The 17,672-nt window shown below is 37.2% G+C and overlaps 1 protein-coding gene across 4 annotated transcripts in view; it reads left to right on the top strand.

The window, feature by feature from the left end:
• DMXL2 (Dmx like 2) overlaps positions 1-17,672 on the top strand; it is a 50,326-nt gene that overhangs the window by 11,415 nt on the left and 21,239 nt on the right. For all 4 annotated transcript variants that reach the window (XM_064157628.1, XM_064157626.1, XM_064157627.1 and 1 more), the window contains exons 5-22: positions 1,156-1,312; positions 1,944-2,010; positions 2,521-2,699; positions 3,211-3,394; positions 4,283-4,457; positions 5,119-5,349; positions 6,317-6,594; positions 6,773-7,460; positions 8,327-8,448; positions 9,287-9,376; positions 10,242-10,359; positions 11,068-11,187; positions 11,631-11,858; positions 12,555-14,234; positions 14,516-14,626; positions 15,375-15,544; positions 16,722-16,819; positions 16,979-17,144. In XM_064157628.1, coding sequence (XP_064013698.1) covers positions 1,156-1,312; positions 1,944-2,010; positions 2,521-2,699; positions 3,211-3,394; positions 4,283-4,457; positions 5,119-5,349; positions 6,317-6,594; positions 6,773-7,460; positions 8,327-8,448; positions 9,287-9,376; positions 10,242-10,359; positions 11,068-11,187; positions 11,631-11,858; positions 12,555-14,234; positions 14,516-14,626; positions 15,375-15,544; positions 16,722-16,819; positions 16,979-17,144 — 4,862 coding nt within the window. The remainder of the gene's footprint in view (positions 1-1,155; positions 1,313-1,943; positions 2,011-2,520; positions 2,700-3,210; positions 3,395-4,282; positions 4,458-5,118; positions 5,350-6,316; positions 6,595-6,772; positions 7,461-8,326; positions 8,449-9,286; positions 9,377-10,241; positions 10,360-11,067; positions 11,188-11,630; positions 11,859-12,554; positions 14,235-14,515; positions 14,627-15,374; positions 15,545-16,721; positions 16,820-16,978; positions 17,145-17,672) is intronic.

The raw sequence follows: 17,672 nt of genomic DNA, 5'->3' as shown, positions 1-17,672 counted from the left end.
ATAATCATTTAAATATAATTTTGTCACAATTTAAGTCAGCAATATACCCAGAGATGGATATTTATAAGACATCTAACAGTGTATTTCTTTGAGATGTGAATGGCTATTTAGCATCTGCTACATTAATTACCAAATATGGCTGGTTATTTGAAAACACAAAAAAAAAACCCCTTTGTGTTTTTCTTTACAAATGTTACAGAAGTATCTCAATAAGAAGAGCTGTATGTCATGAAGTTCAGCAAGACCAAGTGTAAGGTCCTATGCCTGAGTCAGAGCAATCTCAAGCACAAATACAGGCTGGGCAAGGTGTGGCTCAGTAGTGGTCTTGAGAGAAAGGACTTGGGGGTATCAGTTGATGGAAAAACTCAACATGAGCTGACAATGTGCACTTGCAGCCTAGAAAGCCTGGGCTGCATCAAAAGAAGTGTGACCAGCAGGATACGGGTGGTGATTATCCCCCTCTGCTCTGCTCTTATGAGACCCCCACCTGCAGTACTACTAGTTCTGGTGCCCCCAGCATAAGAGAGGTGTGGAACTGCTGGAGCAGGTCCAGAAGCAGGCCATGAAGATGATCAGATGATCAGATGCTGGAGCACCATCCCTAAGGCAGCAGGCTGCGACAATTAGGGCTGCTCAGCCTGATGAACAGAAGGCTTTGGGGAGCCCTTAGAGCAGCCTTCCAGTACCTGAAAGGTGCCTACAAGAAAGCCAGGAGGGACTTTTTACAAGGGCTTACAGTGATGAGAGGGAATGGCTTTAAGCTTGAGGAGGGTAGGTTTAGGCTGGATATTAGTATGAAGTTTTTTACAGTGAGGGTGGTAAGACACTGGGATGGGTTGCTCAGGGAGGTTGTGGATGTCCCCTCCCTGCAGGTGTTGAAGGCCAAGCTAGATGAGGCCTTGAGCAACCTGGTCTAGTGGAAGGTGTTCCTGCCCATGGCAAAGGGGTTGGAACTAGATGATCTTTAAGGCCCCTTCCACCCTAAATTATTCTATGAATATGAGATTGAATGCTCCTTTGTATTTAAAATGGACTTTTTAAAGTTGAGTTTTCAACCTGGTTTGAATAATTATCAATAAAATACAATGACAGTATTAATGTTTCAATATAGCATTATCATCTTGGTTTGACAGCTTTGATATTACCCTCTTTCAGGGAACAGGCTGCTGACAGCAACTGACTTTTTGCAATTGTGGGCCCCTCCATCTAGTGACATTCTAGAAGAAGATGAAGATGATGATCCTGTCAATCGGATCAATGATGATAAAGTTCTTCCAGTTCTAAATGACTGGAAATGTGTCTGGCAGTGCAAGTGAGTGAGATTGTTTTTATTTGCAGACAAATTGCAATGCCACCTCATATATCAACTCTATCTTCTCTCCAAAACCATACTTGAAAATGTGCCTTTAAATCAGATTAAAAATACAATCAAATAAAATAATGTAAGTTACTCCAAATAAAAAATTATCTCTTTTTTTTTTTTTAAGTGACTTAAGTAGTCCTTCTTTGCAGTGGGATTAGACTTGATCACTGGAGGTCCCTTCTAGCCCCTAGCATTCTGTGATTCTATGCACCTGTTCTCTTCCAACTTTTTGGAAGCAGTTATAGATTTTGTGCACACAAAACACTCCGTGGGCTGCTTTCATCTTTCAGACAGTATCTAGTCTAGGCTTGCCATACTTGAACAATTTTATGGGATGTTGTACTGTGAAGGTTTGGAAATGCTAAATATTTTGTTTCATTGTAACAAATACTGTTGATGCTTCTGCTGTTTCTGAAGCTTAAAGCAATAGCTATAAAACACTAATATATTTCATATAAATAATGTGCAGTAGTGCTTAACTGAATGCATGTGGAATAATGTTGTAGAATACACATGGAATAATACAATAGAATAAATAGATTTTACTTACGATTTAAAACTTCACTCTTGTGTTCTTTAGGACTGCAGTATCAGTACATTTGATGGCATGGTCACCCGATGGTGAATACTTTGCAACAGCTGGGAAGGTAAGGACAAAAAAAGAGTAATTACAGAAGTGCTTTGCATTTGTTTGACAAAAGTCTTGGACCACACACTCTGTAGTCTGAGCTAAGTTAAATTATCATCTCATGTGCAATACTGTGGCATTACATATGAGATGTTACATTACAACATTACAACAGGGACTTAGCATGAATTGTCTCAGCAGGGAAACTGACTATTAATGAGCTTAATGTTATAGCGTGGGGAGCCTATTTCAGGCTTCTGTCTTGCAGGGAAGTGCAAAGTATGCATATGTGCTGTGCAGAAAATGCATAGTGAACCAAGAGAAAAGGAGGGGGGCAACTGAACTGAAAGAATTCCTTAGACCAGAGCATTGCCAGCAGAGCATTTCCTCAGTCCTGTAACTCGTTTCCAGAATGACCATCAATGAAATAATTGATCTCAGCAATTTCCTTATTATTTGGGGTTTTCTGGTTTGTGACTTTTAAAATTATGGCCTGTTAATGCCATGATTTTTTTTATTACTTTACTAGGATGACTGCCTCTTAAAGGTTTGGTATTCTATGAATGGTTGGAAGTCATCTCTTCTGCCCCAAGAGAATGAAGAAAAGAAAAAATGCTTGGAGCCCGTCAAGTTCTCGTTTGTTTATTTGGCACATCCTCGAGCAGTGACAGGATTTTCATGGCGTAACATTAGCAAGTACATGCCCAGGTTTGAACAGTTTCTTTCTTAAGTAAAAAACAAACAAGCCTTTGGCCAAGTATTTTTTTAATGCTCTGCTTAAGCCATTAAAAACATGCTTAGATTTCTCTGCTAATATATATAAGAAATAAAAAACCATCCACATCAGAGATGTGTCTTATCAAGTTATGCAAGGAAGCATGGATGTAAGGCACTGCCTTGACCAAATGATGATATAATATTGAAATAAAAAATTGTTCAAATAATCAGCATGTACTAAGCCATTTTCTGCACCTTGTATATACTGGTGTTTAATTATTTGCTTGGTTTCACTGTTCATTATTGAGTAAAATATATGCATTCTTCACATAGTTCAGCAAGTCAGAGAGTTGAGGCAGTTTCATAAAAGCAGGTTTTGCACACCTTTAATTAGGGGAGGAGGGGAAATGTGAATAAAAAAATAGTTACTGAGTATTTGTAGAATCCTTATATAACTATGTATAATTACATTAGATAGTAACCTTGGTATGTCTGCCTTCAGGGGTTTGGTCTGTAATGTGTTACTCACCTCGTGTCTTGATGGCATCTGTCGGCTGTGGGCAGAGACACTGCTACCAGAAGACACTCTTCTTGGAGAGCAGATCTGTGAAACTAGCACTTGCAGCATTAGCAGCACCATCTCTCAGTCTAGAAAGCAAAAGGACAAAATACAGCATGCACTAGAGGTACAAGTAAATACTTGGTTTTGACATATTTTTTTCATTTAAAGATTCTTAGAACTATAATACTTGAAAGATAAAGAACTCTGAATGATGTGTAATATCTAGTCCTCAGAAATACAGCAGAACAGTCTGAATTATTTCTTGTCAGTTTTTGAAGTCTGTTACTAAACACTGAAGAAGTCAGAGACATCGCAGCTCTCCACCCAAGCCCCACATTTGTAAAACTCAATCTACTTTTTCTATAGCTAATAGTGATGGGAAGAGACAGTGTTTAATATGGAATAGTAAGTGAGGGTGTCTTTCTGACTGGGTCTGAATGTCTGTAGTTACAAAAACAGTGGAAGCAGTAAATAAACTCTTAGTTTTTAGCTATCAGATTTGACAATTGCATTTCCAAAATGAGGTATTATTGGGCTCTAGACTATTACAATCAGACCAAGTTATTACTTCTCACTTATCAGGACCATCACCAGACAAGGAGAGTGGAACCAGCTATGCTTTGAGCTGTTGAATTGTTCATGCTCTCCATGTGGTCCCAGCAGTTTTCAGTTACACAAAAATAATTTGTCATAAAAATATATTGCAAAAGTTACTGCTTTTAGATTGTTGTAATCTTATTTACAAATGTCAGGCAAAATAGTGTGTATTTTTGTCTTGCAGGAGTAGATATCAAAGAGACTTTCAGAAGACTGTTAGAACAGTTCTGAGGAAGGCAAAGCTCACACACATAAACTTTACTAACCTCTGCTGAAAACTCTTTAAAATAATTCTTTTGAAATTAGTCTTCACTTCACCACATAGAAGAGTGTTAAAAAGCTTTAGACTTTGTATAAATACGAATTTCTGCCTGCCAGTTTTTTAGGATTTCTTTATTTTTTGTAACTATACCAGACAATTCACCATTTGAAAAACATGAGAAAGGGACAGAGGAGATCTTCAGTTCTTGTTACCCACACGGACGTATTGCCAGACCAGCAGGGTACTCATGAAGTTAAGCGTCACATTTCACATCAGGCAAATGCACTTGGGCACTTCCACATTGCAGCGAGCATCAACCCTAATACAGGTGAAGTACAACCACGGTAACAATACATTTGTACAAAATGAAATAATAATCTGAATATAGGCATGTAGGAAGACTTGTTCACAACTCTTGCTTGGCTTGGAGCTTTGTAAAACGAGGCTGAATTTATTCTGAATACCTTCAGCACTTTAAAAAGGCAATCAAATTCATCTTTGCTTGTCAGAAAGCAGAAAACCCTAAATGTCAAGTCTGCGGATGTTTGATTGTTGGGTTTGGGGAGTCAGTGGAATATGATGAATAGAGTGTTTGCATCCTACAGAATATGTAGTGAGTGAAAAAAAAAAGCTGTAGCAGATTTTTTTGGGGGTTGGGGGAGCAAGGAACTATTGCATTTTATAGAATAATGCAGAATATTTTAAACAAGGAAAAGATTAAAGAGCAGTGATGTGCCTTATCAAAAATATGTACATGAAATTACAACACTGCACCATATGAAACTAAGCAATTAGAACTCTACAGTAAATGGATATAGAAACTTGATTTGCATCCTGCAGATGCAATTATATAATCTTTACACAGACAAATTATGTTCTAACTGAAAAAAGTTGCATGTTTTAATTAAGAAATCTGTGTGTATGTGTTTGTAAACATATGCAAAAAGAAGAGTAGTTTATTGTAGCTTTTTTTCTTTAAAATTCTCCAGATATTCCATCAGTCTTGGCTGGAACAGCTTTTAATACAGATGAAGGAAGTGGAGGCTTCGTTGTTCACTGGTTGAATAATAAAGAATTTAGTTTTACATCCTCTATTGAAGTATTTATGCAGCACCTAAGAAAACTTTCTGAGCAACACTTAGAACAACATTTTGAAGTTGAAGTTGAAGAGGAAGAAATGGAAGAAAAAGAGAGAGGCTTACATATGAAATTAGATCATGGTTAGTAATATTGAGATATGTAGCACATTAGTGATTTTGAAGCATATTAATGCAATAATTAATGATTTAGCACAAAAATTTTAAGTGCTAAGATTTTGTCACTATCTAAAATAGACATTTACAGCTGAAATTTTGGATGCTTTAATTGTAAGCATGACACTCAATTAAAGTACTTTCCTGTTGGAACACAACAGCAATGAAATACACAATGAAAAAGAAATGTAGCTTTTGTGAGCTATGAAATTACAGCTAAGACCTGCTCTCTATTTACCTTAGCATTTGATTGTCAGTAATGGCATACTAATTTATGGTAAGCTTTAAGAAGGGCTGGACCTAGCTCCATTTTAATGCAACTGCACTGTTTCCAGTACTGGTAAGACTTACATCTTAAACCTTAGATCACATGATGATCCTGACTGTATCTGTTAACAAAGGAATGGTGAGACATGTTTTGAGATTCATAGTGGAAAACATATCCTTCCTTAAAGACTTTATATTGCTGATGAAGGGTCACTGGCCAGTAAGGTTCTTAAAATCTAGACTACCAATGGTGTAGTTAAGTGATAATTCTTACTCAACATGCAGTATGTATTACTTCACCCATGATCACATACCATGGATTTCATGATTACTTTCTAAATAAAAAAAACCCTCTCCACATTAATTTGGAACCAGCATCATATAAAAAGTGTGGGGTTTTGCATAGTTGAGCAGAATAATCTTAAGATCTAAATATCTGCAGTTATATTTATTATTACTTCTGTTGCATAGTCAGAAGCAGTAGTGAAATGCCAACTCTTCATATTTTTACAGACAGACCAAAGAAAGACATTTCTGCCCTCAGTGTGTGTGAATGTTCTTAATAGACAGTACTATTAACAGATTAAAAAATGCTGTGTTTTTCAACTAGACACTGATAGGGAAGTATTTGCAATGGGTAAAGTGGCACATTTCTTTTCTGTTGCAGACTTGTCTATAGATAGAGAATCAGAGACAGGCACTGGTACAGGCTCTTCAGAACATGAAGATGGTGAAAGAGAGGGAAGCCCCAAAACATCTCTGCTAGCAGGCCCACGTATGCCTCTCCCAACAGTTTTGTTAGATCGGAAAATTGAGTTGCTTCTTACTGAATGGAACAGAAATCCAGATATGCTTTTTACTATCCATCCTGTTGATGGTACCTTTTTGGTATGGCATGTGAAATATTTAGATGAGTACACTCCAGGCATCTTTCGGCAAGTTCAGGTACCGTATGTTTACATTTGTTTTATTATTTATGACCTTAAGCAGTAATCATTGTGCTCTTTCTTGTATAGCTGAGCATCAGTATGAGTATAATTTCAAGTACTTCTTGTGAAGCACCTAATGTTTATTCAGACTTAAGCTGAGCTGTCGTATTCTAATTTTTGTTTTCTTTTTGTAGGTTTCATTTTCTTCTAGGATTCCTGTTGCATTTCCATCTGGAGATGCTAGCTCCCTTAGCAAAAACATCATGATGTATGCTTGCCCTGTCTTTATAAAAGATAACAGTGATGCTACATATCAGAAGACAATGGATTTCCCAGACAATACTCTAGCGAGTAAAGGACCAAGCCTTTCCCAGGACAGTGCAATCATTTCTCCCATAGTAATGATGATTTCCAAACACATAGATGGCTCTCTAAATCAGTGGGCAGTTACTTTTGCTGATAAATCAGCTTTCACTACTGTGCTGACTGTATCACATAAATTTAGGTACTGTGGTCACCGTTTTCACCTCAATGATCTAGCTTGCCATTCTGTTTTACCATTATTGCTAACATCTTCTCACCATAATGCTCTGTTAACTCCTGAGTCTGACAGTTCCTGGGACTCTGACAGGATAAACAGAATAATGGATCCTCTTAAACGTGCGAAAGGTTCCTCTAGACAGCAACTTAAAAATGCAGCAACCCGTACATTCCATGACCCAAATGCAATCTATAGTGAGCTGATTCTGTGGCGTGTAGACCCTATAGGACCTTTATCGTACACTGGAGGAGTATCTGAATTGGCTCGAATTAACTCTTTGCACACCTCCGCTTTCTCTAACGTAGCCTGGCTTCCAACTCTAATCCCCAGCTATTGCCTTGGTGAGTATATTTAGCACATTTCCATGGACAGTTAACACTGTGACTCATAGAATTGCTTTATTAAAATAAATTAATATTGTATTTGGAGTATATTTTTATTACCTTTTCAGCAATTTCCTCATATGGTGCAAATTAAGCATTTTTACTTCATTTGAAGCTAAACTACCTCAAAACATTTACCTGAATGTGTCTGTAGTTACTGTGAAACAGCTTACATTCAGATGACATTCAGTCTGTGAGCAAGCAGTCATCAAGCCTATTCTCTTTGCTGCAAAGATGCAAGAAATCCACTCCATTACAATTTTTCATGTATTACTTAGTACCGCAGAAATACTTCTCCCATCACTTTTATACCTGCACCTTTAACTGGAGGGTAGAAAGGAATAATCATGTAGCTTAATTTTGTCTGAAAAGATTAGAGACAGTAAACAAGCAAAAAAGGCTATAGCAAATATAGCTGAACAGTTTAACTTGGACTCCTACTCTAAATCATCTCTGACAACCTAAGGGAACTAGAGTTAACCTTTCTGAGCACCTTCCTAGTGCAGGAGAACTGTGAAAAGAGCATAACTAATCTAAGGAAAGGCAGCATTCCCTTAGGTGTGCATTTGTGAAGCCACATGAATTCTGCTTAGACTATTCAACCTCTACAAAGAGTTTCGGTTACATAAATGAGCAGAAAGGGAGTTATGTCAAAGTTCAAATAACACTGTTTCAATGCACACATTTGCTTAGGCTTTCTTGCTTCAGTGCTTCATGACAACTGTTAGGAAACAAACTATTGCAAAGTGGATTTTAATAAAGCATCTGATGCTATTTGGCTGTCATTTTCCCTTTAACTGAGCAACTTCTTTGTTTTCTCCTAGGTACATACTGCAACTCTGCTAGCGCTTGCTTTGTTGCATCTGATGGCACAAACCTGAGGCTCTATCAAGCTGTTGTAGATGCACGAAAACTTCTAGACGAATTATCTGACCCTGAATCATCTGTAAGTTTTATGTAGAAATGGTGTGAAAGTACTAAAATTAAACTAATCAAGATAACTTTGCAGCTCTCTGTAAACATTAGCAGACAGAAATGCAGCTATTGCTATTAAGAGTGGCTGGACTGAAACAGTTTTCCTGACAAGTTTCCCCAACCTGTAGCAGGTGGGGAAAGGTAAAACAAGGTTCCTTTGTCTTCTCAAAAGAGAGAAGAGTAAGTGGGAAGGTGAAAATAGAAGATCTAAATTTAAGTGTGTCCATCTAAGTTGTATCTATAGATGAGGAAGGACAGAGATAGCAGGATAGGAGGGAATTGGGAGGTTATTGCAAAAGGTAATATTAGGTCCTACTTTTTCTGTAATAATTTTTTCATGCTTTTTATTTTTCATTTATTTTACTTTTAAATCTGACCTTGCACTGTTACAGTATAAAGAAGCACATCCCTTTTCTTCTCATTTGTCTGTTACTTTATAAGCTATTCTGCAAGACAGAGCTTGTCAGTATTTCATTTGGTCAGAGGAATCAGTTCTAGGAGCAGTGACCATGAATGTTCCATCAAAAAACCAATAGCCTTCACTTATATATAAGCTTTAACAAAATTGAAAGAGCATATTTATGTTTTTGATGGCACAGATATTAGTTAGGTTGTGAAAGGATACATATAGTTTCCCTAGGAAACTGGTGTGCTATCTTTGTGAACAGCTGCAGACTCACAGTTGTGCAAATGTTTTGGCAACCACATTATTCATGAGTGTCAAAATGACAACAGGAAACTGTTTATGCCAATGAGGAAAATTTAAGCAACAAAAATATACTAACTCTCCTCATTTTCCTCTGTTTCAGAAACTTATTGGGGAGGTGTTTAACATTGTCAGCCAACAATCTACTGCTCGACCAGGATGCATTATTGAACTTGATGCAATAACTAACAAAGTAAATAAACTAAATCTTATTTAAGAGTATCACGTAAAGGTGTTTAATGGCTTTGTCTAGTTATGTACCTGAACTGTTGAAAAGAGGTAAAGGAGATTACATTTCTCTATGATCAAAATTTTGAGTTTTAGTGAACATGGATTTTAGTCAGACTTCCTTTTAGCTGCAAACATCTCAAAGCCCATTGTTAGAGCATAACACTATTTTCTAAGAAAAAATCTTGATGAAAACTAAACTAAAGCCTGGTTTACAAGCCATCATAACTAAAAGTTTTGATTTACAAAATATTTTTCTAGAACTTTTTACAGGGAATGATGTCTTTCAGTGTTTCTCTGGAAAAACTGGCAACACTGCCCTGGGGGGACATATTTTTTCTTGCCTGCATGAAAGCATTTTACCACTAGCAATGCCCTTTGGAGAGAAGTAGAGGTACTGCAGAGAAACCTGTTGCTCTCAGGAAGGATAGCTGTTGAGAGAAGGAAAATCAGCAATTCATTCTGCTTTTTGGATTTCCCAAGAAATTCACCATAGACCTGTCTTCCCACTGGAAAGGGATAAAAGCCTAAGAGGTTTTGCCACTTTCATGTGTTCAACCCTTAAGGAAATATAAACCAATCAGATACTAAATCATCTGTCAATAACTGGCAAAAATGTTATTACAGAATTTGTCTAAAATGGTAGATGTCAATGCAATGATTTAAATATACAAATGATACATTCTAGAATATCCTGTTCTTACTATAAGAGCAGAATATTTTTCTGACCTGTTAAAACATTGTAAAAGAATTGCAGAAAACAAATAATTGCAGTAGTGCAAAATGTTGCTGTACTCTTTTGGAAGCATGACTATTGCTTAATGTTTCAGTGTGGCTCAAACACACAATTGCTTCATGTCTTTCAAGAAGACTTCATTTTGGGATACAAACCACACAAGGAAGATGTGGAAGGAAAGGAGACTGAGATATTTTTCCAGCCATCACAAGGTAGAGCATAAAAATAACTAATATTAATTAAGTAACTACCAAAAATATTCCTAAAGAATGCTGCAATCTAGCTGGCATATGCTAGTTTCCTTTTTTAATGAGAATGCAGAATGCAGTAAAATGGCTGATTCCTACTGCTGGTATGAACTGTTGTTTACATGATAGTGATCATTCTGCTTTGCTTAGAGTGAAAAGAATTAACCTATATGACAAAGTCAGTTTTTCAAAATGCTGTATGTTACACACAAACTCTGTGTGCAGAGTCAAAACAGAAGTGTATTTTCTGCATCAATACATAGTTGGGGTGATAAGGTGAATATATCTGACTTAAAAGTTAATGCAGTAGCAAGAAACTGGGGAATTTGATAGTATGCTTAGAACTTCAGAGGAAAGAATGCAGGTAGGTGGGAAAGAACCTTTACAATCGAGCAGTAGCACAAACTGATGGAGAAAGCAAAGATAAATTATATATGCCCCTGATACTCAAGTTGTCTGTTAAGTCAGCTTTCTAGTTCTTCTATAGCTATGAGCAAAAAAAATGATTAAAAGCATTACTGATGGTACAGTTTGAGTATTTTGTTTTATAACACAACAATTTCAAAGAGGAAAACGGGGGTTTTACTATTGTTAGTATTTTTGGAGAGTCTTCTGCTATATTTTTATATATATATATGTAATCATTTTAAATTATTTATGATTAAATTACAGGGTATCGTCCACCACCTTTCTCAGAAAAGTTCTACCTAGTAGTAATTGAGAAAGATACTAATGGCTGCTCTGTTCTTCAGATGTGGCACCTTCACCTTAAATCTGTGCAAGCCTGTTTAGGTAAGTGACTACAATTTTCTTAAAGACAGATAATTATTTCCTATTATTTAAAATAAAGCTTTCAAAGCAAATTGTGTCACCTTTGATAAGCAGAAGCCTCAGAGTTAAAAATCATCAGAATAATTTATCAATGCAATAGAAGCAGTGAAGTTACTTACATTGGTTCTGTTCTGCACTGACAGTAATGTGAAAAATTGAGATAGGTTAAATAATGTACTTAAGTACTAGATTCTTTATTTTAAACTATCAGGATTTGAGAATGTTCTGGGTACCTTAAAATGAACAGTTACAGCATGCAAGACAGCTGACACAGCCTGCACGCATCATCTCTGTGCAACTTAAGCACTGCTAAAAAACCCCTCACAGTCTGTTTATAGGATATTTGTGTCTTGTCTTTACTTATAAACATTTTTTTTTATGACTGGGAATTTGTTTTTGTATAGCAAAACCAACTGAAGCTACTTCGTCAGAGAATAAGCTTAGTGTGCCTGAGCAAAAGACTGTGGATTCTTCTCCAGATGTATCACCTGGCATAAGTCCCATTCCACGATCTTCATCAATTGCTAATCTTCAGACTGCTAGTAAACTTATTCTGAGCTCCAGACTTGTGTATAGCCAGCCTTTGGATCTTCCTGTTGGTGTAGAGGTAGTAAGAGCAACTCCTTCAGCAGGTAAATTTTACAGGTTTTTATATCCAGTTAGTCCACTAATTTACCTCATATTTATCATATTATATCCCCTCAGCCTGTCACATTTGTTGATACAGGGAACACAGGACTGAAAGGGCTCTCTCAAATCATTGTGTCCATGTAACATTACCCTTTCACAAATCTGTCAAGTCCTCACAGGAAAGCTGTTCCCAAAACTTACTGCTCTAGTAGTTAAAAATGTCATTTTTAGTCCTAATTCCTTAATTAAAAAAAAATATGCCCATTTGTTCATCTGCCAGCATTAACATGTTTGGTATATAGTACATTTTTTGCCCAGTGCACTTACACCTTCTTCTGTCTCTCTGTGTTTCCTGTCTTTTTGTCTTCTTTTTTTTATCTTTCCTTCTGGGGTTCCATTTTGGCAGGTTCTATGAACCTAATCTTAATATCCTTAAACTCATCAGGCTTTGTATTCCTCCCATTCTTCTAACAACCATTCCCTGAATTAGCTCAATTTCATCTTACCTACTTTGAGTAGTGAACAGAAATGAAGATGATTAGTAATGTTCTAGCTGCAAGACTGTTACCAGTGTAATACATTTGTCCTTAACCAACGCCAAATTAGAAAAGCAATAATTAGAAAAGCAATGTCTGCATTATTCATGTAGGCATTCTACTTTATATTTCTAAAAGTAAGTATATTTGATGTCACTTCAGGTCACCTGAGTTCTTCATCGATATACCCGGTCTGCCTTGCACCATATTTGATAGTAACATCATGTTCGGACAACAGAGTGCGGTTCTGGAGATGTACTGTAGAGACAGACCTAAACAGCAAAAATGAAGAAAGAGAAACATATCATTGGAGAAAATGGCCTTTAATGAATGATGAAGGAGAAGACAACAGCAGTACAGTGAGCATAATAGGAAGGCCAGTTGCTGTTAGCTGTTCTTACACTGGACGTCTCGCAGTAGCATACAAAAAACCCATACAGCATAATGGTTATGTTTCCAAAGAATTTTCCATGCATGTCTGTATACTTGAATGTGAGTCTACAGGAGGATCCGAATGGGTTTTGGAACAGACAATTCATCTGGATGATTTAGTTAAGGTTGGAAATGTACTTGATTCCAGGGTCAGTGTAGATAGCAACCTATTTGTTTACAGTAAATCAGATGCGTTTTTGAATAAAGACAAATACTCGGTGCCCAGTATCAAGCATTTGGTGCATTTAGACTGGGTGTCTAAAGAAGATGGTTCACATATATTGACAGTTGGAGTTGGTGCCAACATCTTCATGTATGGAAGACTTTCAGGAATTGTAACAGATCAAACGAGCAGCAAAGAGGGAGTAGCTGTCATTACTTTACCACTAGGTGGTAGCATAAAACAAGGTATAAAGTCAAAGTGGGTCTTGCTTAGATCGATTGATTTGGTATCATCTGTAGATGGCACTCCTTCACTGCCTGTTTCTCTGTCCTGGGTGAGAGATGGTATACTGGTAGTGGGAATGGACTGTGAAATGCACGTTTATGCCCAGTGGAAACATGCTGTCAAGTTTGGTGATGGAGAAAGCGATGTTTTTACTTCTGAAGACTCTACAACACAAGATCCACTCAAAACAAGCCTGATAGCAAAGAAGACCAGTGTAATTGATGGGGCAGGTATTGTGGATGATGTTTTTGGCATGCCAACTGTAATTCAGGATGGTGGCCTTTTTGAAGCTGCTCATGTGCTTTCACCTACTCTACCCCAGTATCACCCAACTCAGCTATTAGAACTTATGGATCTGGGTAAAGTTCGACGAGCCAAAGCCATTCTATCACATTTAGTTAAATGTATTGCAGGAGAAGTTGCAATAGTTAAAGACACAGAAGCTGGAGAAGGAACTGGTCCTAAACGCCATCTCTCTCGCACCATTAGTGTAAGTGGTAGTACTGCAAAGGATACCATCACAGCTGGAAAAGATGGTACTCGGGACTACACAGAGATAGACTCAATTCCCCCACTGCCACTGTATGCACTGCTTGCTGCAGATCAAGATGCCACTTACATTTCTGAAGAAACTTCTAAAATACCTCAGGGCTCTGAAGATCATGCTAAGAGAAAAACAGAGGATCAGTACTCAGATCTGTTCCAGATTCAGCCTGTTACAACTGAAGACTTTATTGATTTTGAGCCTGAAAAGAGGGAGAGTAAATCCAAAGTCATTAATCTGTCACAGTATGGTCCAACTTACTTTGGCCGAGAACATGCTAGTGTCCTTTCAAGCCACCTGATGCACTCAAGTCTACCAGGCCTTACTCGACTGGAGCAGATGTTCCTTGTAGCTTTGGCAGACACAGTGGCCATGACAAGCACTGAACTAGATGAAAACAGAGATAAGAATTACTCAGGTTAGTAACTGGCATATTATTGAAATAACATTATTTTCAGCAGAGATAAACTTGAAAACAAGGCTGAAAGCTAACATCAGTATTCAGATTGGATACAGTAAAAAAGAGAAACATTTACATAAAAATATTTACTTATGTTTCATACAGAATAAATAATTTGTAGTTCAAGGTCTTAGCAACTTTAGAAATGTATATTCCTCACACATTGCATATGATAAAGTTGTATATATGCCTTATGTAGTGACCTGCATGATCAGAAGTAAGCATTTTATGTTTTACAGGAAGAGATACCTTAGATGAATGTGGCTTACGGTACTTGTTGGCTATGCGCTTGCACACCTGCCTTCTGACATCACTCCCACCGCTGTATCGTGTTCAGCTGCTTCACCAAGGTATTGGTTTCATTGGACCTACTTAACCAGGTCCTGGCAGCTCATGTTTGATTTATGATACTATATTTCTGTTGTCTTCATGTGCATTTTACATTTAATCTATTCCATTAAGGCCTTTATGTCACAAAGGCTTTGTTTAGGCTCCCATACATGCACTGTGAATAGCAAGAAAAGCATAGCTCTACAACAGGAAAAAAAAGATTCTGCCTCGTTGATTGTGAGACATTATAAGTTCCCCACCCAGGTGACATACAGATTGTATATGTATTTTATTTTATTGAGGAATGAAGATACTGCTTTACATGACCATGGCTTTAACTTACCTGTAAAGATTATTTTTTATTTGCATCACAGCAGTTTTTTCCCCCTCTTGTTCAGTCTGAGTAAATGCTGTTGTGAAAAAGAGGAAAGAAAAGCAGCATCTACATAAAGAGCAGACAAAGGTTTCTGTCCCAGAGTATGTATGCCTCTGCAATAACAGAATATTATTCCTTCAGTCTTTCACCATATAAGTCTAGTACCATATATGAGTGTGGTATTGGAAAATAATGGAAGGACCACTGAGGGGAGGACATCCCTAGTGAGCAAAAGCATAGTTCAGCAATTTTTTTAGCAGCTCTACTATCTGGTAAAGGAAACAGTCTCTCTCAGATCTACCTAACTCTTGGGTTGGAGATCACACTTTGCATCTATTACTTATTAACAGGTCTCAATCTTGTGAATTTTACTATCTTACATTATTGTCCAGGCCTATCTACTTGCCATTTTGCATGGGCTTTCCATTCTGAGGCTGAGGAGGAGCTGATAAATATGATTCCTGCTATCCAGAAGGGAGACCCCCAGTGGTCTGAATTAAGAGCCATGGGGATTGGTTGGTGGGTCAGGAATATCAACACACTCCGAAGGTGCATTGAGAAGGTACTTTATATTGCTTACAAACTCTAGTTACATCTCTTAGGTATGCCTTAACAGATGTGGTTGGGGACTTGGATATAGCAGCTTCCTTTGTACTCCAGCCCAGCCAGGAGACTATATGATTAGCTTTTTCTATGCCAATTGATGTTGCAGTCCCGATTTCTCTCCCCCAATCCCTCCATTTAACAGTATGTTAAAATAATAGGAAGTATTTTATTTTAAGAAGAAACTTGCTTTCAGATATATACTGTTTCATATATCTTTTACAGGAAATTATGCTTTGAGTTTCAGTAGGTAGGTTTTATTTAAGAAATAAATATATCCAAAAATACGAATAAGAACTAGATAAAGTTTTTTTTGCAAATGTCCTATTTTCTTTATAATGGAATACTACAGAACTGAAAATAAATGCAAGTTCTACTCTTTTGAAGAGTTCCAAAATTGCTGTTTTATAGAAGTCTGATCCTGCATTATGTAGAACCAAAGTAACATCAAATCTCATTTGCATGAAGAGCTTTCTTATGGGAGGTCTAATAGTGGATAAAAGGCAATATATTTTTGAGGCAATATCTAAAACTGTGTCCCATAGCTAGCAATGTGATATAAACCCTTACTCTAATGAGTTTCAGCTTTCTTGTAACTTGCAATCTCTGAGATATCTGTGGAACAGAAGTACTTACTAGGTTAGTAAATTCCCATGTCATCTGCTGTAAAAATGCATTTAGAAAACTTACAGAATGCTCAAAAGAATACAGGAGGAAAATTCAATTATCCTAACACTCCAAATCAGATGCAATTACATCTTGGAGTCCTGTATAAAATACAGTGTTCATGAAAGAAGTATTTGTATTAGCTTCAGTATTTATAAATAATAGATTGCAAGAAGAACTTCAGCTAACAGTATGAAATACTGCAAGACTTTTCCTTATAAGATTTTTATTTCTAATGACCCTCTGTGGTTGTGAGTGCTTAGTGCTGGCTTTCTGCCTCTTAAAAATGTTTACAGTGTAGTGAGAGCTGCCACAGAGGGATAAAACATTCTGTCAAAAATTACTGTTGCTTTGTAGAAATAATACTGTCACCTAGACCGTTCTCTCTGGAAAATAATAAAAGCTTTATCTTTTCAGTAATAACTTCCCTTGATATTTTCAGTAGTAATAGTAGGTTTTGTTTACTACAGGTTGCAAAAGCTTCATTCCAGAGGAACAACGATGCCTTAGATGCTGCACTTTTTTACCTTGCTATGAAGAAAAAGGCAGTGGTGTGGGGTCTGTTTAGGTGAGTTCCAGTAACTGGTAGTTCGATGAAGTCTTAATTGAACTGTGAATGAAAAGCAAAACTTGAACAAGATTACAGTTTAATTTAAAGTGATGTTCAAGTGATTGTATGCTCATGCTGTATAATCAGTAGTTGTTTACGTTGCATTTCTTTATGCAGGTCTCAGCATGATGAAAAGATGACTGCCTTTTTCAGCCACAACTTCAGTGAAGATAGGTGGCGCAAAGCTGCTTTAAAAAATGCCTTTGCTTTGTTGGGGAAACAACGCTTTGAACAATCAGCTGCGTTTTTCTTGCTGGCAGGTTCACTGAAAGATGCTATAGAGGTATCCACTTTTGAGAAATTTTCAGGTTCTAATTTAATGTGTGTAACTGCATCTCTACAAGCTGTTCTCTACTGAGGTTTTCACAAAGGGTATGGTATGACCATACATGACCTCCTTGTGCCCTGCAGACACACCATTTACTTCCACACTAGTGTGAAAAGCAGCTTGGAAGCTGATCTGAGAGGCAGAATAATTGTTCAGATGCATCAGTCCTCAGCGGAAGTAGTGTTGGGAATATAAATCACGACCCCTCTAGAGACACTTCATTGTTTGATCCACATAGCTAAATCATAGCACTCCATTCACCTTCCAGATATTCAGCTAAATCGTAGCACTCCGTTCAGCTTCCAGCTATTCAGCATGTGTTGTTACAACTCTAAGTAAAACATTGAGTTCTCTTTTGAAGCAGCTCTAGGATCCCTTTTTATTGGAGCTGTGATCCTGCCTGCCACAAGGGTGATGAAAACTGTAAAGAATAGCTCTCTTACCTTTAGTTACCCTGCCTGTTTATGCGGTATGTTTGTCTTT

The sequence above is a fragment of the Pogoniulus pusillus genome, chromosome 17, assembly GCF_015220805.1.
Source record: "Pogoniulus pusillus isolate bPogPus1 chromosome 17, bPogPus1.pri, whole genome shotgun sequence".
Lineage (NCBI taxonomy): Eukaryota > Metazoa > Chordata > Aves > Piciformes > Lybiidae > Pogoniulus > Pogoniulus pusillus.
This window is presented reverse-complemented; position numbering and strand designations above follow the sequence as displayed.